A 26,304-nucleotide genomic window follows, 5' to 3' on the forward strand; every position below is an offset into this window, starting at 1 on the left:
CCCACCCCAACCAGGTCCTCCGTAGTGGTGCGGCAAGGTACAGGCTAGTGGAGCACTAGATTGGAATCCCCTGACAGTCAGATATGTGCGAGCTACTGAAAGGCAGGGAGTGGGTTACTGGTAGCTCACGTTCAACCTGTTGGAGACCCCTCATCTATGAAAGTTCTTTTTTTACTCTTGGAAGTTCATTGCTCAAAATGCGTAGTATGTCAATCCATCTCTATAACCTTACTGAAGTTCACACAATACTTACACAGAGACCTCATGTGGCACCACTTTCATGAGACCATGGGGCAAACCAGGCTTACTGGCCTCAGCAGTGGGTGTTGAGGTTGTTTGCCTCAAATATTCTGGGGTCTTTCTTATTATGGCTCTGCAAACTGGGTAAAGTACAACGCCTTTAGATATTGACTCTCAGTGGTAGTGATGGAGAGCAGTCACAGGCTTCTTAAGGAGGTAGTGTGGGGTTGCTAGAACTTGCAACGCGACAGTCACACCACAATAAAGGATAGTACAGACCAGTGCTTACTTTTACAAGAAAGAAAAGTACTTTATTGCACAATGCAGTGAAATACTACACACTTCATCAACAAAATGCAGTTTAGAGTCCCTGGGTTCAGTTTAGGCAGAGCTGCTGCTCCACTATCTGCTATTCCCCTACCTTCTCCATTGATCCAGACTTGAGCTGCCCAAGCCTAGGTACCTCCACTTCTATGAGGTATAGCCCCGCTGGATCTGTACAGCCACCCAGCTCTCTAATGTACTTCGCGTCTGTCTCTTGTCTCCAGCCCGCAGAGTCTTCAAGAAGTGTTGCTTTGTCTACTGGGCCCACACGCCTATACTGCAACCTGCAGTAGCGGAGATGGCAGCCCTGGGATGCCGCAGTCTTGGGTTGTTGTGGGCCCGGTGAGGGTTGGAGTTTCGGTCTGGGCTCATGCCGAAGCCAGCACTTCATGCATGGGTCCGGATCCAGCCAGGCAACACTGCGACTCCGATGCAGCCTCTTTTAGCTGGTCATGGCTTCAGCAGATATAGAAGCCCCTCACATGGGCTAGTTCGTCTGGGCAGTTCCGGCCACATGCAGGTCAATCACGGAAAAATTGCAGCAATGCACAAGCCGATCCCTCTGGGCAGTTGCAGCCACGTCCATTCTGCTCCCCCTGAGTAGTTGTGACCACGCACAGGCCTACTATAACTTGATAAGGCACAGGATGACTATTCAGTGTGCAATTACAGCCTGCTCAGAACAGGTCTGCCACGCAGCTTCAAACAGACCTCGGCAGTTGCAATTGCAATCAGACTGACTGCCGTTCCTGCAAAGCATCCATTGCAGACAGACTCGCCCTTTTGGTTCCCACGGGCAGCTGGGACACCCAGCACCTCTCTCCTCCTTTACAGACACTCCTCCTGCAAGGTTAGCAGGCTCTTTCAGCTGAAAGGCAAGCAGGCTTCTAGGTAACTTTAGGACATGTACACAGGTTTTCAGCAAGAGAGCAAGGATCAGATGTCCCTTCACCTCTGGCAACCTGGAACTGAAGCAGACACCAGCTTTAGGTGCACAGCAGTCCTTTGAGACTCTGCAGAGCACCCCCTTCCTTGACTACAGGGGACATGGAAATGGAAGAAGTGAGTTCCTACTTTTATACACCAAATTCGGACAGCAGAAGTGTGTGCCCTGGCTGCAACTACAGAATGGGTTTGAGTTGGTTTTCCTTTCAATGTTGCTTTCTAGGCTGCTATCCAGACACAGCCTTTGTGTAGAATGATGCTTCTGACTGCAGTGTAGTCTTCAAGTCGGAGCACCGATAACATTCACAAACAGGTGTGGTTTCTGTATCTGGCTGTCACCAGAAAACTAAAGGGCATACCTCACCTAAAGGGTTCCTCACCTTGCACAACAGAGTCTGCAGTCGCACTGCTCACCCCCACTTTCCATCAAATGACATTGTTCAGGAAGGCTAATCAGCAGCTGCTTGGTAAGCAAAATGCTTAATCCAATTACTTCACTCACTTCTGTGTCTAGGTCTCTTCCCTCCCCATCTTCAGGAATGTCAACAATACACTTCTGCTGTTTGGGAAATCCACCTCATCTCCATCTTATGCAAAGGTCAGGTCTCGGGTATCCAACATGGATCACTCTCATGGACCTCTATTATTCTGGCTCTGTCACACACACCATGCAGGTACTATGCAAGACACACACACACACACACACTCACACTCACTCACACAGGCATACATTCAGGATGTCCACATTAGAAACTGCAAAAAGCTTCTAGCAGTGGAACTTTACATTAGTGGTCCAATAAGATTCATCTCTAGCTGCCACTAGCGCTGTATGTACTAAACCCTCGGCAGGGGAGGTAGTCCTCGGTCATTCAATGAGGTCATGCATGGCTCCAGGCCCCAGGACAAGTTCAGGACCTTACTTCTGTCTAGGGCTCTGTGCACATACTAGATTAGCATGACGCCAGAGCCGAAGTCTAAAACCTGTATACCAGATACAAGAGGTCAGGCACTTAGGGTAGGGGAACATGAATGAGCTCTATGCAGGGAACATTCCTGTCCCAACACCTCAGAAATTGACCAATCTACAATCCACTTAAACTGAGCCACAAATATAGTATAATTATTTGTGCACCTTTTGTTGTGATTGGTCATCACCAAGTACATAATCTATACAATTTAAACTTATGTCTGTTTTGTTTTATATCATTTTTAGGAAGAAGATGGCTAGTGCTTCATCAGGAACGGTAATGTGTCCGCAATGTGGAAAGCCATTTAAGCGTCTTAAAACCCATTTACCCCATTGTAAAATGGCTGTCAAAGGAAAGACAGCTGCAGCTCCAGCAGAAGTACTGTCTCTCAGTGCAACAGCTGCCAAACCCAGGCCTATTAAGACCCAACCAAATGGAAAAGAAAAGAAGCATAGGACATATTTACCTGCAACTACACATACACAATCAGTAGGAGTTGCCAAGAAAGATAAAACAGAGGTTGCAATAAAAAATAAAAAATCAGAGCCCATGGAGTCGAAGTGTCCAGCTGACATCAAAACTAGCACCAATACTTTAATAGAAAAAGCAAAGAGGCCGGTCAAAGTGGCCAAAATAACACTGAAAGGCCTTATACCAAAAAAGCGTGTGCCATGTGATCCACCTGAGACCACGCATTCCAAAGAAACATACAGCCAGGATTCTGCCTTATTGAACCACACTGAAGGCTCGTTCAGCACAGAGGAAACAATGCCGAAACACTCTGTAAAAGTCTCTTCTCCAGCCTCTGTGGGTCTGCGCAATAGGATAGATATAGCTTTTAGCGATGCCACTAAACCACATGCACAGGAAGAGAAGGTGGCATTGATATCACAGGAAAAACAGGACTATGCATTGTTACCAACTACAGTCCTGCAATGGTCTGTCCACGGAAAGCAGACATTACTGCCAGAAGTGAGTGAATGTGACATTATATCAAACTCTAATTCATGCACTACTAAATTGAATAGCAAGGAACTCGCCTCAGAAGACAGTTTGCATGCAGAGGCTGTAAGTATAAAAGGTAAAAGGGATCAGAGGGATGCATTTCACACCTATGAAGAGGACCATTGTGAGAAGATGAACGCACTGCATCGTGATAAAAGGGCAGCAAAAGCAGGTGTTTGGATTAAGGAGAAGGAAACAAGGCACAGTGCAATAAAGGCATCTTTGTGGGATAACATTAAGGACCCCATGCTGAAAGGCACCACCAGAAGCATAGAACCAGAGTTCAGGACTTTGGTAGAGGATAAGCTTTTAAATGATTCGGCAGACAATTTGATTTCCCCAAGTGACTCTTTTTCTGTCCTCCAAAAAACAGGTCCCACTTGGACGTCAGCGGATACAGGTCGGGAAAGAGGAAGAACTGTGGATTGTGTGGTTTGTCTGCAGCAGGTTCCTGAGAATGAACAGCAAACCCTACCAATATCATCACTGTACTCTTTAAAGGACCGTGATGGGGAAGTATTGACAGTGCAGAAAAATGAGAGGACATCATGTGTGGATACCCAGTTAAACTATGAGCTAACTTACCTTCAGGAAACTGTATGCAGCAACAATATTCAAATGGATTCTGTGGGACTGCAGTGGCTTCCTGATTTCTATTCCAGTTATCAGGAGCTGGGGGTAGTCCCGGGCAAGTGCCACCGGTGGGATGCCAACGTCAGTTCAACAGAATATGTCTGTCACCCCAAACAGCAGCCTGGTATGTATGATGGTATAAGCATATTCTATTTATTTCTTTTTAAAATTCTTTCAAGCAGCTAGTTGTAAACAGAAGATCCAGAAACAAACAACATAAGTGGCATAAAAACCCAACGTTTTGATGCATTTCTATATTTGTCCCTGAAAAGACTATAGGAAGGCATTGAAAGGGTTGACAGAAGGGCCACCAGACATTTAGGGCAGCAGAAGCCTCTCCTACGTCTAGCCTGGCCCTGTCCTGCCTGCATTCTATCGGAAGCTCAGCTGCCAAAATTAGCGTTTCCCACCCTTTGGCATAGCATTTTTGTCAAACATGCTCTTAGTGAAAACATACTGCTAGGCAGGCCACTAGGCAGCCATGGTAACCCACTCGGCATTGTTTTGGTTTTACTGAAACAAGCCTTCAAAATTAGGGATTGTTTTTGTAAGGTCTGTTGTAAATTGGAAACGTATTTTAAGGCACCGAAACTGCCCATCCTGCGGTATATGGGCAGCCAGCTGGTCATTTCTGAAGGTGGAGACAGCTAGGGCTTCATCTCTATAAGTTTACAGTTTGCCTACCCACCTCTAAATGAGGACTGGAGGAACAGGATGTCTGCCACTGCACAGTAAATGTTTCATTTTCAACAGCCTCTAAAAAATATATCAATTTTCATTGTTTGTGACACTCTGGAGGAGGCCAGCCTCATGCAAATTATTCTTGCTTCTGTTAATCTAAGAAAAATCCAGCCCGAATTGCGAGACTGACTCCCTTCAAGACAGAAACTTAAGCAACCCCAGACCGGTGGTTCCAGTCTGGAGTGGCACAAGGGACAACAAAACGATGGGGTGGAATGCTGCCCAGAGTAATTTCCAGTGGCTAATATTAATTCAAATATTCCACCCATCACTTTTTTGTTTTCCTAAGTACAACACTACTAGCACCTCAGGTATCACCAGATTTGGGCCCTGTGTTCACTGTGTCATGGAAATCAAGGCGGACCTCTGTGATGATGAACAATCTGTAGTTCTTGAGCTGTCATGACCTAGTCTGGACTGTGCAGGGACAAACGGCTCATGCGAATTTAAAATACTTTGCATGTCTTCAAAAGGTCATTTAATAGTTAACAAGTCTTTTTTTATGTTTTTTCCACTTAATACTATGCCCCTGCCTCACCCACTCATCCAAATGACTGTTGCCGCCACTATAGTAGAATATATTTCAGGAAAAATACAGATGTGGGCAAATAGAAAATTAATAGGGATTGTCGAACGAGAGTTCAGTAAATTATCCAGGGGGGGTCTCCTCTGTTATGGTGGGGGGAGCGTCGCCTCCCTACACCCTGCTGAAAGCCAGCAGATACAACCAACAAAAATAATATAATAGTAAGACATTTTTATTATCATTTTATTTGTTATCCTGCAGACCGCGAGGAGGGGCGGGGCCATTCATCCTGGTGCTGCAGCTGCAGCACCAGGGAGGATAGGGGAGTGGTGGGCACAGCCAAGAGCGCATGGCGGTTTGGCCGGCCAAACCGCCATGTGCACTTAGACTTTCTCCACCTAGCTGTGTTGTACAGCTGGATGGAGAAACCAACACAGGCTCCGAGTCCATGTCTGAGTGCTGAACCAAGGCATTCAGACCAATCCCAGCGCTGCTTACATGCTGATGATAGCATTTACAGCATATGAGCAGCTCTGGGATTGATAGCTGGGAGCCTGTGCAGTGTGCAGCAGTTCCTGGACGTCCATGAGCTGAGGATCGGGAGGTAGGCGATGGCCGTCGGCTCAGGTAAGTGTAATTTTAATATATTAAATTATTTTTTCCTTAGTTTGTATTCCCCCTCCCCGCCCCACCACTTCACAATACCAGCGACTGCTACTGAAATTATCAGTCTTGCCTCTAAGCGCCATAACACAAACAAAGCCCTCTTCATGGTATATAAATCGTTGGGTAAACTTGTGCTAAAAACTCTTTAAAATTCAAAAAGTATGTGTTCGAGGCATGTGTGGTTGTAAATACACATGCTGTGCATACTCCTGACATCTAGTGTTGAGCCCTGATATGTGCAATTTCTTTTTCTTCAAAGAAGTCTTTTGAGTCACAAGGTAGAGTGATTCCTTCTTTTACTGGTAATGTGCATGGTCATTTACTCCATTGTGAGATTGTTTTCATTCCGCTGTCTGGTTCGGACATGTGCTTCCGTGCTCTGGGTCGACACTTGCGGTGCTCTATTCAGTCTACATGGATTCCTCCCCTCCATTGCTATTGTCCTTCGATCATGTCCCACTTTCTTTCTTTCATCTCGGGTCGACAATGTTTACTTCGCTCGAGTGGGGCTTTCGGATCGGCTGCGACCCCATGTAAGCCTTGTCCTTCAGGCCTAACTCTGTTTTGCTGCATCTCTCCACCATGCCTCGATGGTGATGGAACAGGAACAGGAACCATTCAGATACTGTCGTTGCTTCCACAAGAAATACCATAAGAGCAACCTCTATCAGGTCTGTAATTTGTGCCTCTCGCTTGAGCATAACGAGGCAGCTTGTGATGCCCGTCATTCATTTAGTTCCAAAATGACTCTCCGCGACCGTTGAGCTTGTTGCCTCGAGATGTCATGCAGGGGTGGCGATGACACTTCAGACCCCTTCGGTCTCGAGGACATTGAGGGGGAGAATCATCCACAACCTTCGGCTGCAGACGAAGAAGAGCTCTTCCCAGGGGAAAGCTCAGGCTCCGTGCTGGAAATTGAGGATCTTCCTCCAGCCTAGAGGTGTGTGAGTACAACCCCCCTCCCCCTCGACACTGCTCTTAAATTGATCAGCCCGCCTCCAAAAGGCACAAAGCCACACAGGCTTTCGGACCGCCAATGCCCTCGGGCCATGGTTGCCTCTGACCAACTAATACAGACACAGCGCCCAGCTCTGGCTCGGTGCTGTAAGCCCTCGAAGCGGACTGCTTCAGTTCCAGCTACACCGATGCCAGTAATGAGCCGACCTTTGGTGCCTACTACATCTGCCTTGCGCTGACCAAACATTATGCGCCGAAACCACAGGTGCCCTCAGAGCCGAGACCTGCGGCATTGACCTGCAAATCTGACGCTGGTGCCAGCACTGTCGAACTGATCCTCTGGAAGAGACTGCTGCACCTGGTCATTTATCCCCATACTGGCTGGATCATTGCCCGCTATGTGGGATCTACTGCTGCTCCAGCTCCCAAGCGCCAGCTGTCCTTTTGAGGAAGTTTTGGACGGTCCAGTTCCAGCAAAACAGCGCAAAATGATTGATAAAGTGACCTGCCCTTTACCCCTCTCTTAACCATCCCTCACCCTGTTTCTCAACTTTCAACTTACTCGTCTGCTACTGCAGGAGAACGCCTTGATATTACTTTTGGTACTTCTGGTCTCCTCACTCTGACATGGGTGGACATGGGGCAGAAGATGATGCATATGACAATCCTCCACAGGGTGACCCATAGGACTGTTACGATACAGCTCCACCTGGGGACACACAGCCTGACCTGTACCCTTCCCGTCCCTCGCCTCCGGTCGATTCTACATCCTATCAGGAGCTGGTAGGTATAGCAGCCCTATTCCACAAGGTGGTCCTTCATACAGAGCCCTTAGATAGGACTTCCTCTTTGAAACACTCTCCTCCATTCACCGCTCTACTGAATACCTTCCCATGCTTAACCCCTTCAGTGCCCCGCCCTTTCCCCCTCCTGTGCCGGGCATTGTATTAGCGGGCGGGGTCCATGACGAGATAGTCTCGTCATGGGCACAGCGCAACCGCGCTCCATGACGAGACTATCTCGTCATGGGCACAGAAGGGGTTAAGGGCATGTTATGCCACAAACCTGACATCTTTAAAGTTCCTGTCCACGCCAAGGTCATAACACCCACTGTAGATAAGAAATATAAAGCTTCCCCCACAGACCCTATTTGTATTCGTGGCCAACTCCTGTCTGACTCCCTGGCGATCACTTCGGCTCGTAAGTGGGCCAACCCCAGAAAGAGAGCAAGTGCATAGATGCTGCAGGCAAAAGAGCAGCTGCACAATCCACCAACCAGTGGCATATTGCCAACTCTATCGGCCTCCTCTCACGTTATGACCATGCCCACTGGGACGAATTGGAGGAGCTCCTCCAGTATCTCCCAGAAGAACACAGGAAAAGGGTGCGTGGGATAGTTTCGGAAGAGGAGATATCTAACACTATAATTTGCTGTGCCCTAGATGCTGCAGACACTATTGCCAGGTGAGTTAATTCTAGCGTTTTGTTTCATAAGCACGCCTGGCTCCGTATCTTCAAACCAAAAGTTCAGCATCATCTGCTAAACATGACTTTTGGTGGTCAGCACCTTTTCAGTCCACAAGTTGACCAAATGTTAGAAAAAATTAAAAAGGATACAAAGACAGCTGAAGTGATCGGAGCGCATCAAACACCTGCTCCTCGTGGCACCTTTTGCCGCACTTCCTATCGTGAAGGCTCAAAGACCACCTTCCACAAAGCATTCATGTCTTACCAGGGACAGCAATCCCCAGGGGATACTTTAGAGGACCTTACAAGGGCAGTAATTCTAAAGGCAGATGAAAAGGTGGCTCCCCCAAAGGAGCTGCACTGCCACCAAACCCTGACCTGCCACTTCCCCACAACTACACAGCACCAGTCGGGGGCGCCTTCAAAGCTTTTTTTCCACATGGCAGCCTATCACCTCAGACCAGTGGGTACTGGATATTATCCAACATGGTAATTGTCTGGCGCTCACTTCCACGCCTTCCACCATTCCACCTCGTGAACACAGACTCTCACCAGAACACCTACAACTTCTCAAAGAAGAGGTCCTTCTCGAAGGGGCTATAGAAACTGTCCCCTACCATCAGCAGGGTATGGGAGTGTACTCCCTGTACTTCTTAATACCCCAGAAGAATAGGTCCCTCTGACCTATCATGGACTTCAGACCACTAAACGAATATATCCTATCAAAACACTTTCATATGGTCACCCTACAGGATATTATTCTGCTTCTCCAGCAGGGCAACTTCATGACCGCTCTCAGTCTGAAGGATGCTTATTTTCACATACCAATACATCCGGCACATTGCCGATATCTGAGGTTTGTGGTCAGCTGAAAACACTATCAATTCAAAGTACTCCCCTTTGGGTTACTACTGCCCCCTGGGTGCCTTGCAGTGGTGGCCACATACCTGTGCAGACAGAGCGTTCACATCCTTCCTTACCAAGAGTGCCACTCGCCAGCTATGTCGCAAGCACACACAAGTCACAATAGATCTGCTTCACAGGTTAGGATTTACCATCAGTGCCACAAAATCCCGCCTCCAGCTCCAACCTTACCCTGGGACCATTCTCAACATGAAGGTAGGCATGGCCTATCCAAACTCTGCTCGGGTGCAGTCTGTTCAAGTACTACTCTCTCTTTTCCTGCCACATCAGCAAGTCACAGTCAGAACAATTATGCGCCTACTACGCATGATGGCCTCAGGTATACCATTAGTCTCCCATGCCAGGTCACACATGCAGCTGTTGCAAGAATGGCTAGCGCAACAGTGGTCCAGCAGAGGGTCATTGGGACGATCTAGTTTTATTCGTCTACTGCACTTGTGGCTCTGCAACCACCAATTAAAGGGGTGACCTTTCCTTTACCCTGTTCCACAGAGGACCGTCATAACAGACACAGCCCTTCTAGCTGGGGTGCTCATCTATATGATCTGACTGTCCAAGCCCGATGGGGTCACCACATCAATTACTTGAAACTTAAAAGTTCTAGCCATCTATCTATTGTCGAAAGCTTTCCTACCTCACCTCATAGGCAAAGTTGTCTTTTTCCACGCGGACAATATGACACCCATGTTTTAACTTGAAAAACAGGGGGGTAAAACGCTCACCACAACTCTCACATTTATCCCAGAGCATTTGGAGATGAGCTTTCCATCACAAAATTAATTTGTTAGCCGAGTACCTTTCAGGGATGAACAATGACTTTCTGAGTAAGGTGCGGCAACAAGTCCACAAGTAGGAATTCCACCCACAAGTCCTCCTCTGCTACTTCTGCAGGTGAGGCTTTCCAGAAATATATTTACAACCGCAGAAATACCAAATGCCCAAACTTCGCCTCTAGGTTTCCACACCCACAGTTCATGGGCAATGAACTATGGATGAGCTGTTCAGGGATATTGGCCTACGCCTTTCTGCCTCTCCTTCTTCTTCTGTCTGTGATATGGAAGCTTCTGCAGGCGTCCCTCACACTCACCTGGTGGCTCCTACATGGGCTTAATCTAAAAATTAGGGACCCCCTGCTTGAGTAGGGTTACTGGGGCAGAAAAACTAACAATAGAAATAACATACCCCGTCAGTCTTTCCATTCAAATCCTGTAAATTCATCTAGAGTATATATACCTATATCTGGCTCAAAGGGATGCGAGGGTCCTTGGGATTCCGGAGGGGGTCGAAGGCTCTGACATCAGAGCGTACATCATCAAGTTATTCGACCGAGCATTCCCAGAGCTATCTGGCTGGAACTGGCCCTGTGAAATTCAGAGGGTACATCGCACTCCCTTTAGAGTACGGAAAAACGCGAGGGAAGGGGACAAGCCGAGGGCTATTCTAATTTTTCTGGGCAATTTCGTACTGAGGCAATTAATCGCAGAGAAGGCAAGACCGGACGCAAGGCGGACTAGTGAGGGAATGTCATTCTTCGTTCGGCCAGATTTCTGCCATGCCACGGTAGAAAGGAGGTGGAGGCTTCGGCAGCTCATCAAACCCTTTCAGGAAAAAAAACTACAGGTCTACCTGATAAACCCCGCCCAGTTAAAGGTTATTAATGAAGGGAAGACTCTCTATTTTTCATCTGAGATAAAGGCAAAGGAGTACCTAGACTCTTTGGGCAATTAGGTTTTTTTTCAGGAAAGACTATCAGCTGGTTATCTTGTCTGTCTAGGGTATTTCCTGAGGGTCACAGGGTTGTTTTCTCTTTTTTTTTTCTCAGCGGTTGTCAGGCCCCTAAGTTGCTCAGGGGGTTATATGGTGCTGCCATCTCATTCATAATGTATGTCCGTCCCCGGGGGGGCGATCTTAGGTTACAGCTATTGGTTTTTTTTTCTCATTGCGTCCACTGCTTTTCATCCCATGCACAGACTAGGTCTGAGCGCCTCGTCTGAGGGGGCACAGGGGAGGGTGCGCGGGGGGTTGGGGTGTAGAGGGGGTGGGATGGGAGAGGGGTGGGGGAACAGGGCGTGGGGGGAAAAAGTGAAAAATGAGATAATCTGGTGTTGTAAGGAGTTTGGTAGCTGTGTAGTTGGTTGGTTCAGTGTTGCAAGAGCGTTAGCTGGGATGATGTTACAGAGAACTCTGGGACAAGTAGGGCACTCAAATGCATTGATGATCAGAAAACTTATATAATGATGGATATTAAAATATGTACCGTCAATGTTAGCGGACTGAATGACTGGAAAAAACGTCAAAAGTTGGAGTATTTTGTTAAACACCAAGGGATAGATGTACTTTGTTTGCAAGAGACCCACTTACTGTGGGCCAAACGGAATCTACTCTGTATTAGGGGGTTTGATTTGATAGTCTGTACATCACAGACATCTGTAACTAGGGGGGTTGCAATCCTTGGCAGATCTTTTCTAGGGGGGGTGAAGCGGGCTAAAAGTGATAGCTTGGGTAGGTGGGTCATCGCAGAGTTGAATTTAGGATATACAATCTGTTCGATCTATGGGTCAAATTGCGATGACCCAGAGGTTTTTAACTTCCTGGAAGAGGAGCTAGCGGGCTGGCCAACCCCCTTGATAGTTTGCGGTGATCTAAATATATCCACTGACTGGCATAATGTACTTAAGTATTCAGGACGGAAACCTAGGGTGTTTCGGGCTATGTCCTCCCTCTTGAGCTCACATGGGCTCAGGGATGTTTGGGGTGAGAAGGAGACACAGAACCCAGGGTACACGTATTTTTCGCATCCGTTCCAAAAATACTCCAAATTAGATTACTTCTTTATATCAGTCTCGGAACTGAATAGAGTTAGCATAAAGAAACTCCCTAGAATAATTTCTGACCACAACCCGCTGATTCTATCTTGTAGAATAGATTTAGCAGAGAAAAGTTATACTAGTTGGACTTTTGAAAGAAGGTTATTATCGGATCAAAGATTTTTAGATCATATTAAAAAATGGACAGTGGAATTCTTTGACGCAAACCGCTATAGTACCTCTAGGAATAGCGTTTGGGAAGCTTTTAAGGCGGCCCTCAGAGGGGAAACCATTAGTTGTTCAGCGAGAATAAGGAAGGCGGACAGGGGAGAGCTAGATAGGCTTATGGGCCATTTAGCGAAGGCGGAGGAACTGCACATTAGGGACATTGGCAACGGTGTAGATGGGACAGAGAGCCAAAGAAGGTTGGGGATCATTAAAGCCGAACTTCAAAAATTGGTCACACAGAAGGCAGTAGGGGATTATCAGGCATCAAGGGCTAAGCGGTATGAGACAGGGGAGCAGGCTGGTAGGGTTCTGGCACTTCGTATCAGACAGGGTAAATCGAGGAACATCATCTCTAGCATACATGAGGACGGTAAGACTTATTCGGAGACAAAGGAAATTTTAGGGGTGTTTAAAAAATTTTATCAAAAATTGTACGATGAAGAGAGTCGCCAAGGACCACAAATGGATGAGAATGGTAGCTGGGGTCCAATGCTGGATGATCTATCCAGAGAAGAGCTAGATAGGGACCTGACTGGAAATGAGATTCTGGCCTCCCTACGGGAACTTGCTGCTGGTAAGGCAGCAGGACCCGACGGAATCCCCCTGGAAGTGTACAAAAGCATTGAATCTGAGATAGTGCCCATCTTGCTGGATCTCTTTAATGGTATACTGTGTACAGGGGACATTCCAGATTCATGGAAAGAGACCAATATAATTGTCTTTCACAAGAAGGATAAACCCAAGGAGAACCCAGGTTCTTACCGACCTATCTCGCTCATCAACGCGGATACTAAACTGTATTCGAAAATATGGGCCAAAAGGCTAGGGAGGGTCATTGGCGGTCTTGTCTCTCCTTGGCAGCATGGGTTTGTGCCTGGGCGCGGAACGACGGACCACACACGCCGCGCTATCGCACTGTTCGATGCTCATGCTGCTGGGGGGGGTGAGATGGCCATGATCCTCCTAGATGCGGAGAAAGCGTTTGACCGCGTGGTCTGGGAGTATTTATGGGGTATTCTTGTAGGCAGGGGATTTGGTCCCAAGGTTATCAGGGCTCTTAGAGCTATGTACAAAGATCCGGTCGCCAGGGTGTCAGTAATGGGGGAGAGTTCGGAGAAAATTGTGATTATGAGAGGAACGCGTCAGGGTTGTCCTTGTTCTCCGATCCTCTTTTCTCTATATATAGACCCCCTGATTCAAAGAATTTTGGGCTGCCCTCAGATTAGCCCAGTGATGTTGAACGGGTATACAACCAAACTGCTAGCATACGCTGACGATCTGGCGGTTCTTACCACCGACCCCCAGCAGGCGATGTCTGCACTTGCAGCGCTGGCGGAAGACTTTGGTAGCAGGTCTGGGTATCTGTTAAATGAGGGGAAGACCCAGATTATTTGCACTAAGAACATCAATAAGTCGGACAGTAGATACGTAGACTCAGCGGTCTATTTAGGGGTCAGAATTAACGCCTCAGTAGATAAGATCATTACAGAGAATTATTGCCCCCTAATGGGATCGATTGAAGCAGAATTAAAGAGGTTGGACGTATTACACCTCTCCCTGGTAGGACGGGTAAACGTCCTTAAAATGTCAATATTTCCGAAGGTCCTTTACTTGTTTCGAGCCATCCCATTATTACTGGAGGAAAAATTATTAAAAAATCTGGAGTCAATATTTAACCGGTTTATCTGGCAATATGGGAAGACTAGGCGCTCCATGAACCTTATGTCGCTCCCGTTTGTAAGGGGGGGCATGGCTTTACCAAACCTTCATCTATATCATTTATCTTGCCTTCTGGCTCAAATGTCAATACTTTTTCAATCAGTTCCCAGCTCGGTAGCGACACAGGCAGAGAGTCAGGATCCCCCATCTATTTTTGAGCTGCTAGTGGGGAAGAAGGCTGTGGGGCTACTTTTGAGCGAGGTGGATCGGAGATTTTATAAGAGGGCCCGGCTTAAGATCATGGGTGGGGTTTGGGGGTCTTGGAAAGCCGTCCAAAAGCTGCTTGAAATTCCTAAGATTAATGCGCACCTCCTTCTCTGGAACTCTAACCTATTTCCTTATATGGGTATGGACAGGAATTCCGCGGCTTGGAAAGAACATGGAATTAGTTCTATTGGGGATATTATGGAGGGGGGGGAGGTCCTCAGGTTCGAAGTGATCCAACATAAGTTTGGGATTTCATCTAATCATTGGTTTACGTATGGACAGTTAGCCCAAACGTTGAAGGCTTTTAGACCGAGGATACTTGTAACAAGACGTTTCCCCTTGATCGATTATTTATGGAACGGGGGTAATAAAATAACATTTGTCTATAATCACTTAATGACGGGTATTCAGGACGATTTGGAGAAGACAGAATCGGCAATTGCAGGGAAATTAGGCGACCCCGACGTGGATTTAGATCTAGCACTTGTATTAAATAAGAGATTATTTCGATCTTCTAACCTACGGGCTCAGCATTACAAAACGCTGTTTAATCTGTATTTTACTCCGGCGAAGCTGTATGCCTGGGGTCTGGTGGAGAATGATAAGTGTCCTAGATGCAATAATGGTCCAGCGGATCTAATCCACATGTTCCACCAGTGCGATAAGCTTTCTATGGTACTAATGGAAATCTCTAAGTTTTTGGAAGGGCTGCTAGACCGCAGGATTAGGCTATCCCCCACGTTGATGTTGTTAGGCGTAGATAGGAAATTGGAGTTGGGTAGGGCGGCTGAAGCTCTGGTCTTTATATCAACTGCAGTGCTTCGCATCCTTATTTCAGCAGCTTGGAAAGATCCCTCCCCTCCGACATTTCAAATGTGGATAGCAAGGTTGCTGGGAGTGCATAATATTGAGGCATGCCTATATGAGTCAAAAGGTAAAACATTAAGGGAATTAGGAAGAAATATTTGGGCACCACTAGCTATCTGGAGGAGCTTGAGCGCCTAAATACAGCTTTATTTATGTATTTAATGATAACGAATGGTTTAGAATTATTGCCCTATTATTATTATTAGTTTGTCCTTGTTTTATTTGTATTTACAATGGTTAGTATTGCCTAAACGTGCTCTTGTATAGTTTAACAGGAATTTCTATTTAATGAATTTGTAAAATTTGTGTACGACACCAGTAAATCTCAATAAAAAATAAAAAAAAAATAAAAAAAAAAAGGGATGCGAGGTTCATTTATATTCTTCATTTTTCATTACAAAGACATATTGTCATATTTTAACTTCTTTCTTGTACAAAACATTAATACATTCTCTTTAGAAAGTCCGTCCTGAATGTCTTCAACATAAGTCTCAGTAAAAACAATAATTTTGTTTTATATAAAACACATCTTGTCTCATCCTCAAACTGACAAACCCCATACACTTTCGTTCTTCCATCCATTTGTACATACATTTAAATAATTCCACATATCAATATCAACATAGGTCTTGAAAATTCCACAATATCTAAATCACTTGATTACATTAGTCCAAATCTCCTATTGTTTTCTAAGCACAGTGCAATTATATTTGATAATTTGTTTTCTTGCTTTTTTTCCTGCTGTGGCTCATAAAGCATACATTCTTTTTTTTTGCTGTGGCGTATGAAATATTCTTTTTTTGTTGCAGTGGCGTATGAAATATATGTTTTGCTGTGGCTTATAAATAATACTTTCTTTTATGTTGCTGTGGCTTATGAAAAATACTCTCAACGCATGTTTCAGCGTGAAATACCTCCAAACCCTACTGAGCCTCACAATCAATAATATAAAATGAAACCAAAAAACCTAAGGGACGAAAAAACGACCTGCCAGACCGTCCATCACCAAAAGGAGGACACCATGTCCTAAGTGAAAATAACCATGAACCATCGCCTGTGTAGTTGTAAAAAAGGATATATTCAAACTATATCATGACTTACGTTGTACACCATTGCTTCCCCCACCAAAAGAAAGCCAAAGGACAACCTTCATTTTCTAATATTCATGCCTGCCCATAAGAATTTTAAATTTTTATTTTGAACCATGAAGACGCTAATTGTTTGACAAAATCAAAGAGGAGGGAATATCAGGATCGTCCAATGGATGTTGGCTACGGCGTCAAAAAGGAAAATGAGAAAATGCACATATTAATTGTGCCTTCCAAAATCTCCATTTGGCAGACACCGAGTTAATACGTCTACACTCTACCTGTGTCACTCTTCAAAACAATCGAAAGTATTGAAGAGAATGCTTTGGCATTACTTGTTGATCAATATTGCCCTGTAGATGACTGTACAGATTACAAAGATAAAAAGAAATATAACAGGTGCAAAAAAAACCCCAGTAAATGCAGCTACGGGCTATCAAATGTATGCTACACCCTTCTGAACTATCAGAACAAAAGGGGTAGAGAGAGAAAAGAAGCCACACTTCATTCCATTACCACGCCATGTCTAAATCATCCTATATATGGGTAGTCCTTTAAAACTGGTTAAGGGTTTGCACAAAACTGTGCCCCCGCTCAAAGCGGGCCACCTCACCGCACGTCTCCCTAGGGACCAGTTCATATGAATGGGAAACCTCCTCTCTACCAGCATAAAATCTGTTGCAGGAAAAGCAGCACGCAAGGTCTGATTTAAATCTGGTTAAAGGTGTGCACAAAGTTGTGCCTCAGCTCAAAGTGGTTCACTTCTATGCATGCCCCCCAAGGTACCAGTTCTTATGAGTGGGAAGCCTCCCCCTACCAGCATAACATCCATTACGGGACAAGCGATGCGCAAGGTCCGCTTGCAATCTCGCTCCCCAATGACAAAGTGATTTTAGTTGCATGTACTACTTACTACACGATAGCAAGCGTTCAGTGAACCCCGCACTGACGCCCCTTTACCTTCCACTCCAGCTTTCTGAATCATCCCATCTGTATGTAATGCTTATAATCTGGGCGCCCGCCCCTGCTTCCTTAAACACCAAAAATGTGTAATCTTAATTGGTACACCATGACGATACCACGCAATACTCCGGCGGCCATCTTAGTGATACGCGCTACATAGTTCAATATTTTGACCTGCATGATTCTTACTTATTTCTTCTTTTACTACGCAGATCTCAACATAAGTCACATCCACTTAGGAAAAGCTGAACTTGCCTTACACTGCAAATATTGGGACAGCTAGATAGAGGGCAGCTAGATATGCCACTTCCAAACCGAGAAAGAATGAGCAATACTACCTTGTATCTCTGTACTGAATGGGAACCTACCACAGCGGACATCTTAACAGGGAGAAAATCAGAAATACTATGATAGTAACAGTGATACTAAGGATTTAAACAAAGGAGATGGGGATGGTATTTATGCACTTGGTGCTCTTTGTTACCCAATGTTCAAAATCACGTAGGAATCCTGATAGTTTCAGGCAACCTTAGTCATAACGAATCACATTCTCCCATGGAATTTCACTGTTAAGTCCTAAGGTATGGGTTTGCAATGTAAATATCAAAAATACATCTCATAGTTTTCTTATATCTGTCAAATCTCTTCCATCCGTGACAAGGAATTATTTAAGATGAGCCATTTGAGGTTCTTTGGCTAATGTCCCTTTTCCAAATAATGTTTTACCATAGGGGCAGTTAATTTGCAAGTCCTAACAGCTGATCTATGCTCAGTCAAACAAGTTTGGAAACTAAACCAAAAGATAGATGATGTTTTGAATTTTACAATTGGTAAATGTTCGCAATTGTACAGTACATCCATTATGTGTATGAATGATACTTGTTTGAATTACACTATTACAAGGCAAACATTTGCCACGTTAGAAATTTTCTTGGTTCACCCCATGAATGTTTTTTTTAATAAATGTCCCACTATTTGGAAGCCGTGATCTCACTATACTGTCCGTCAGGGTTTTGTTCCGGCAGTGGGTAAACATAGGTTTAGGTATTTTGATGTTATAGTCTGGTTCACTGTTTAGAATTTTCTCATTGGAAGTGTTGATTTGCCGTACCTTTTCTTTCAGCACTGAGTGTCAAAAGATGCATTCTAATTTGGGGTCCCTTTGTTCTTTTCTCATTCCACAATAGGGGTCTCTGTCAGATAACCTAGCTCGTTTGTATGCCTCTTGAATGAGTCTCTTGGGATATCCTTGGTAGTAGAATTTCTCCTTCACTATGGTCATCTTCTTGTCATAATTACCAATATTCGTGCAATTGCACCTTAATCTCAAGAACTGACCAAAAGGAATTCCCTGTTTTTGGTTTCTAGGATGATAGCTGTTAAAATGTAGATGGGTAATGCGTGCAGTTGGTTTCATAAACAAATCCACCACTAATTTGCCTCATTTGTGTTAGATTCACTTATCTAGGAATTCTACCTTCTTCCTACTTGTGTTGGCTGTAAATGTCAGATTGTGGTCCGCTAAATTGAGCCATTCAATAAAATCCATTTATATTGTCCTGTTCTCCTTCCCAAATGAATTTTGGGTTGTCAATATAGTGGGAACACGATTTCAATGGTTTATATAAGGGAGCCATTCCGTTATGAATATATTTCTCCTCAAAGTTGCCCATGAAGGCATTTGCTATACTGGGCGCGAAGGATGCACCCTTGCTAACTCCTTTCTTTTGGAGGATAGATCTCTGCTAAACTCAAATGTATTTTCTTGCTGGACAAACTTGTGGCATTCTGTTGTGAATGTTCTTGGTTCTTCTCTAAGGTGTTGTTGCATGAAGTGATCCACCCCACTGATGGCTGCATCTTGAAGAATATTGCTATATAGTGCCTCAGTATCTTAGGTGACCAGGATTTCACTGTGCTCATTGTAGGTCAGGCCTTCAATCGATATAATCATATGTCTAGTGTCCTTTATGTATGATTTAATCCGAGGGACTATAGGGCACAGAAACAAGTCAACATACTTTGATATGGGTTTGGTTACCAACCCTTTCATAGTAACAATTGGTTGCAACAGTGGATCTTGTTGGTTTTTTTTTTATTTTGGGTACTCTATAAATGCTTGCCATCCGTGGATTGTTGACATTTAAGAATTCAAATTCCATTGTACATATGATACCTGCTTTGAGAGCTTGGATGGTAAGACTTATCTTTTTGGACACCCTTTTCATGGGATCATTCATAATCCCCTTGTAATACTCTGTATTACCCAACAGAAGTTTCATTTTTTGACACACTGATCTGTGCCCATAAGAATCACACCACCTCCTTTGTCACTGCTTTTAACTGTGACTTGCTTATTCTGAGATAGAGCTTTGAGGGATATGCACTCCTCTTCTTCTAGGCATGAAGAACATCTTGGAATATATATCAAGTGGCTTCCTTTCGTTTATTCATAACCACCTCCTTGAAAATGGCCTCTTCTGGGCCCAATTGTTCAAGTGAGGGGATACATGTTGAGGGTGTAGAGAGGCCTGAGGCATTGAACTGTCTGGTGTCTAATGAATCATTATGTGCAAAAAATGTTTTTAAACATATCTTCGTAAGAGAAGGATAAGAGTTGGTAGCGTTATTTATTGGTGTATGAGAAAGAATAAAAATAGGGATCTCCTTGATTGTTTCCAATACTGTCTGTTCCTGGTTTCCAGGTTCTGGTGTCCATTGTCGCTGGGGTGATATCTTCCCCGATATCTCGGCTGGAACTGTTGCTTCCATTGTCCCCTTCATTCTCCTCTCCTGGTTTAAAAGGGAGCACTGTTATTAGGACACTGCTTGTAGGGTAATCTTCTCCTCTAGCTGCCTTCATTTTCTGATTCTGATGCATCGGAGAAGGTGATGACTTACTTCTTGTTACAACCCTGCCTTGAGGGATACCTCTCCTTGTATTAGCCATGTAGGTAGTAATTCTCAGAGAGCTATGCATATGCACCCTCCTTAGTGAAGTATCTAATATCTCTTCAATTTATCAGACCTGATTCACAACTCTGCTCGAATTCTCACTGGTTCCGCATGAGAGGCAGCCCACCAGGCTAGACCTTCTCCCACAGAACCCTGGAGATATCAGGCACCCAGATCCAGGGATGTTCAACCCTGCGATCTGGCTCCTGAGGTAATAGAATTCGCATACATCACCCTTCCTCTGGAATGCATGAGCAGCCATTAGGAAGCGCGCAGACCTACCACCCTGCCTGCTATGTGGCAAAGTGGAAACAGATGTGTGCTACTGTCATTCAAAACACATTGATCCGTTTGATGCCACAGTGCAGGACTTTGCCTGATACCTATAACATCTGCAGGTGGCTGGTCTAGCCTTCACCTCCATACATCCCCACTTGGCTGTTGTGGCTGCCTACCTACAGAATAGACAACACACCTCTCTCTTCTGGATTCCAGCCATTAATGCTTTCATGTAGGACCTCATGAGGGTCATGCCTCCTCTGGTTCAACCCCTCCCGAGGAATCCCAAGGCTCATAGGCCCTGTGTTTGAGCCTCTCCATTTCTGCCACCTTCCATTATTTTCTTGGAAGGTGATATTCCTTGTTGCTATCACTTCACCATTTAAAAAAACACAGCTACTCTTTGTTGCTTTCTCCCAACCCCACACAGAGAAGGCTGTATCCATTTCAGGTATTGCTAAATGGATTGTCAAATGCATCCAGACATGCTATGCTAAAGCTAAAAGGACTCTGCCCACTTCTCCTAGATCCCACTCCACTCGGAAGAACGGAGGCTTGATGGCCTTCCTGGGGAACATCCCAATAGCTGACATATGCAAAGTAGCTACAAAAAAGTAGCTTGGTCCACACCGCACACTTTCACAAAACATTATTACTGTGTGGATTTACTAACTCGTCAACAAGCTAATGTTGGTCAGGCAGCACTTTGTACACTTTTTAAATCTACTACAACATCCACAGGATAGTCTCCACTTTTCGAAAGGACGTCTTTGCAGTCTGTGCACAGCATGTGTATCTACAGCCACACGTATCGAACGGAAAATGTTACTTACCCTGTAAGCATCTGTTCGTGGCATGTAGTGGTGTAGATTCACATACCTTTCTCGCCAGATGTTTGTGGCTGTTTGTAGTCTCATTTACTCTCTTATTTTCCTGTTTTTTCCAGGATATCTCTCTATATTTTTCGTACTTTGCATTCCATTCTCACCCGCCGCGCAGGAAAACAATCTAACAATGGATTTGATGACCATGTGCATTACCAGCAAAAGGAGAAGTCACTTTACCTCATGACTCGAAAAACTTCCTTGAAGAAAAGCAACTTGCACACAACCGGGCCCAACACTAGATGGCAAGAGTATGCAGAGCATGTGAATCTACAGCACTACATGCCACAAACAGATCCTTACAGGGTAAGTATCATTTTCCTTCTTTAATGTGGAAGCGTTTCTCTTCAGGACACTAGATGCACTAGATGAACTACTGCATTTAGTTACATTTAGCAGAAGTCTTAAAGCAGATTTACTAACATTTTGCTTGAGAGGGTGTGATCTTGCCGAGCAGCAAGGTGGCCGCTCTGAGAGAGGACTCTGCCAGCTTAGACATAAATCCTGAATAATCCAACTGCCTTGTGGACTCCCACATACATATCTGCACTGGTGCAACATGAAGAAAACCCACAGGCCCATATTTGTACAACTCTGGGACTGGCGGCCCCCATCCTCCTGACTGAGGGATCACGAGGCTGAGCTCCACGCCATGCGGCCCACCACTTGCGCTACAGGTACGGGAGCCTCATATGCTGAGCCTTGCCCTGCTTACCGTGGCATGGATCCGCTGTTGGAAGGAGACGTCGCTGGGAAGAGGTTTCAGTTGGTCGAAGACTCTATGCTGTTTCCTGAACTGGATTAGGTGTGGGGAAGAAGGCCGTGGCCGTGCGCGATTCATCAAGCGCTGCGACCGGTAGGTTCAGAGGAGATGAGGTGAGCCGGGAGGGGCGAGTGGAGGGCTTCTGCTCCTGTAGCTGTGTCCCCCGTGCCCTCCTACAGGCGCACGGCATTGGAGCAGCCGACTCACCCTGCAACGCTGGCTAGCTAGATCCTGCTTGACTGTGTGGAGTGTGCTGAGGCAGAGGCACCCACCCCGGTTGGAACACCTTGGCGCTCCTGAGTCAGGCCCACTCTATTTGCAGGCCAAGTCGCCAGGCAGGGCCTTGTAACATCGGCTGAGGGCCCTGGAATTTGGGGCCTACCTGTTACAAAGGACTGTCCATGCTTGGTCCTCTCTCTGGGCATTGATGAGGCCTATGATCCGGAAGATGGAGCGAAACTGTTGGTTGGCAATGCCAGCGGTGTTAGTGCCTCACTGACTGGGGCATCCTACCAGTCACTGTTACTTAGAGCGTGGCCGGCCCTGGTAACGCTGTGCTGGGTGGCGCTCTAGCCTCCACTACACAAGGAGATCTTATAGACTGAGCTTGTTTGGTCTGAATCTAACACTCCAATACCATTGACAGCAACTGTTTGAATACTGCTCAAACTGTGCCTTGTACCAATTTGCTACTTCATAGAGTTGGTGCTGGTGCCAATTCGGATTTGAGGCCTGCTCGTGACTCCGATGTGGGAAGGTGTGGTGGGGCCTGAGGTGGACTGAGCTGGCATCCCCCTCTCTTTCGAGAATTACACTGTGGCAAGGAGATTTAGTGTCCCCCTAGTGGTGCCCATTCGGCTACGTGACCAAGCCCATTTAACATTTTTATATTGTCTCCTTGCTTACCAATCATCATGAGAATGGACAAACATGATGCAAAGCAGACAAAGATTTCCTTCGATGCCAGGCGATCCACCTGCCAAATCAAACCCAACTAGATCCGGACGCGGAAACGCTTTAGGTGGAGGAGAACAGCGCACAAGACACAGATCTCTGCATGTTACTCATGGATCTTAAGGTATGCCTAAAAACTGTAGACTCCAAAACTAGATCCGCTCACAAATCGCCTTGATCATGTTAAACTACGGGTAGACAAACATGATTCGAGACTTGATCATCTGATCTGAAAAACTGATTGTCAGACGTAGATGGTCTCCAAATGGAATCAAAAGAATGTGGATGGATAAAGTACTAGAGCTAATCAAGGCCAAAAAAAGATCACGAAGCCCGTTCAAGATGCGACAATCTCCTCATAGTAGAAACCACAGCCATTTCTAGAATGGAGGACTACGTTGAGACCCTGCTGCGAGACATTTTTGACATAGATTTATCTCCATATTGTGGAGAGAGCCCATAGATCGTTGGGTCCCAGGCCACCGGTGGGGGCCTCCCATCGTAGCCCGCCTGCTAAATTACCGAGATCGTGATATGGTCCTCTGACTGGCCCGTGAGAGAGGGACGATACAACATCAAGGTAACAACATTTCCTTATATCCCGATTTCACTTTGGCAGTTCAGGCAGCCATTCAGAATTTCCTACCGGCCAAGGAGATCCTGCAAAAAGCTGGCGTATCAAATGCCCCCTATGCTCTGCATAGCTGAGGATCACCTACGAGATCAAAATGCTTTTCTTCACTGATGCCAAATCTGCTCTAAAATTCGCCACCTGATTGGGGGGTTGGTGTGGGTGGAGGGGATATAGGGACCTATTTTAGGGGGTAGAGAAGAGAGGGAGGTTAATCAATAAGTTGACTGACTGGAGAGAAGGATCCCAGCAAGACGACATGGCCTATCATTGTGCAGCTGTTACAGTCAGTCAAAACATCTGTGGGCTAGGGGGGTTTTGAGGTTTTGAAGCACTGTTGGCTAAACATCATGCACTGTTACTCTGCTGTCAGAATTTATATTGCACACTGCACTTACGGTCTATGTGGACCCATTATATGCTACTCCGACTTAAGCCCATCCAATTCCATCCTTGCTAATAGTAGATAGTATGGCGTACGGATCCTGCCTGACGTAGAACGTGCGTGGGCTGAATGATGGCAGGAAGGCACAATTAGTCCACACCTGTATTAATCTACACAAAATTGATATCTGTGTTCTACAAGAGACCCATCTGGTCACAGAACAAGCTACCTAATAAATATTAATTAGACTCGCCGTTATTTTCAACCTCCATTCCTGTGTTTGCATTCTCAAGTATTACACTTTTTTTTTTTTTAAGTAGCCTGTGTTCCAAAATGGAACTGTTGCTCATGTTAAAAAAGCATTAGTAATGCATCGGTTTCGTCTGTGTAATGAAAAAGAGCTGTTTTCATCAATCATCATCCAGCAGAAGGAAAAAGCTCCCTGACAGATAACACAGAAGTAGAGAGGATGTGGCGCAGTGGCTAGAGCTGCTGACTAGAGAGCTAGGGATCCCTGTTCGAGTTGCAGCAGTGCCACATAACATCCTGTGATTCTATGCAAATCACTTAATCTCTCCGGATGATAAATTGTTATATAAATATGCTACAAGAGTAAAAGGCGAAACGTTATGAAAATATAGTGCCACCAAAGCGGATGTTACTAGTATTTCAGCTGCAACAAACTGATAAGAGAAGCAGAGGAAGAACAAGCATTGATAAATGCATGAAAATATGCTACAGCCAATAGAACTGGAGGAAAGGTGAGTGGCACGCACAGAAACCAACGAGAAGCCAGGAAAGAGAGGAGGCAGAATGTAATTCCCTTTTTATATTAAAAACAATAGATTTCTCAAGCACAGCACAAGTGCTGCGCAGGCGAAACCTAAAAAAGAATGTTTCCCATTTGGGAACACATCTGAAGAGGAGCCAGTGGTGCCTCTGTTTTCCCACAGCTGCCCAACACTGTCCCCTATGGAAGTCCAACCACAGTTGTTGTAACAAACCGTTGATATATCTTATTGCAATTTTCAATTAGAAGAGTTTGCACCTTTTATGGCCCTTCCTAATTTCTATTTGGAATGAGTCATTATTCACCTTTTGCAATTCTGAAATTGATTTCCTACTGCAAAAGTTGTTTAATACATTGGAAATGTCCTTTGTCGCAAAGCCTTAACAAACTGCAGGGTTTGCAAACACAAAATCATTTATTGCATCTGGCTCTGGGTCCCGTAGCTAAATGTAAAGCTGACCCTCACTGATGAGGCGCATGAAAGGTGTAACCGGTCTGAGGCTTCTTGAGTTGTTGTGTAATAAGGACGTGGCCTGGCAGTTCAGGCATAATTGTATGAAACTAGAACAAGATTCTTTGTTTTCTGACCCATTGCCCTGGTTCCTTTTCATGCTTTCTGGCTGGGACAGCACTCACAGAGTAGAATAAAAAAAATAAAAAGTCAGCAGTAAATAGCCGAAATGGTAATTCAAACGGAGCTTTGGAGGATTTTACAAATGCCACATTTAGAGATGCATTTTCCCTTCATTTCAAGTAACTTGAGATCAAGTGAGGGGGCATTCATGGGGTAATGGCACCAGGTGGTATGATGCTCATTGTCTTGCCATCGAAGTTGAGGTCTAGAACTTTCCTCTGTTGTATTGCAATGTAGTATTCTGCTGTCTGCAAATATTGAAGCGAGGCCATGACTGAAAAAATACGGTTTCAAATCTTTTTGAATAGGGTGGTGTATTATCCATTCTAAACGTAGCCCCTAATCTGCCAGGTTTAGACTCACTCAAATTGGTCGAAAAAAGAACTATTTGCTACAATTGTCACTAACACAGCTTCGGATATTAGTGGGGAATTCATTGTGGGGCTAACGTATTAAATAAACTAGACAATTATATGTTTCTACCATGGTAAACCTATATCTTGAAGGCTTCTGAATTCTTCATATGGAGAAGTGTAAGAATCTAACGTGTGGCCATCCCCAGGCCTTGGAACTCCTTTTCTTACCACAATTGCCTCAGCCTACCTACTGAAACACTGCGGTTCGGATCATTCCATCAACATGGAACCAAACCATGTAATTGTCTTAAATGAAAGTCAATAAATAGTCTGTGTCTCTTTGAGCTTCATGGCTTTACTGATTGGTAGTAATGTTTTTTTCTCATCATAAATGTTTC

The 26,304-nt window shown here is 45.1% G+C and overlaps 1 protein-coding gene across 1 annotated transcript in view; it reads left to right on the plus strand.

Annotated features, from left to right (window-relative positions):
• The window catches only part of MTNAP1 (mitochondrial nucleoid associated protein 1), a 119,812-nt gene that overhangs the window by 60,775 nt on the left and 32,733 nt on the right, over positions 1-26,304 (plus strand). The window contains exon 2 of the mRNA XM_085617340.1: positions 2,723-4,239. Within this exon, the coding sequence (XP_085473466.1) occupies positions 2,730-4,239 (1,510 nt within the window). The 5' untranslated portion in view covers positions 2,723-2,729. The remainder of the gene's footprint in view (positions 1-2,722; positions 4,240-26,304) is intronic.

The sequence above is a fragment of the Triturus cristatus genome, chromosome 7, assembly GCF_964204655.1.
Source record: "Triturus cristatus chromosome 7, aTriCri1.1, whole genome shotgun sequence".
Classification (NCBI taxonomy): Eukaryota; Metazoa; Chordata; class Amphibia; order Caudata; family Salamandridae; genus Triturus; species Triturus cristatus.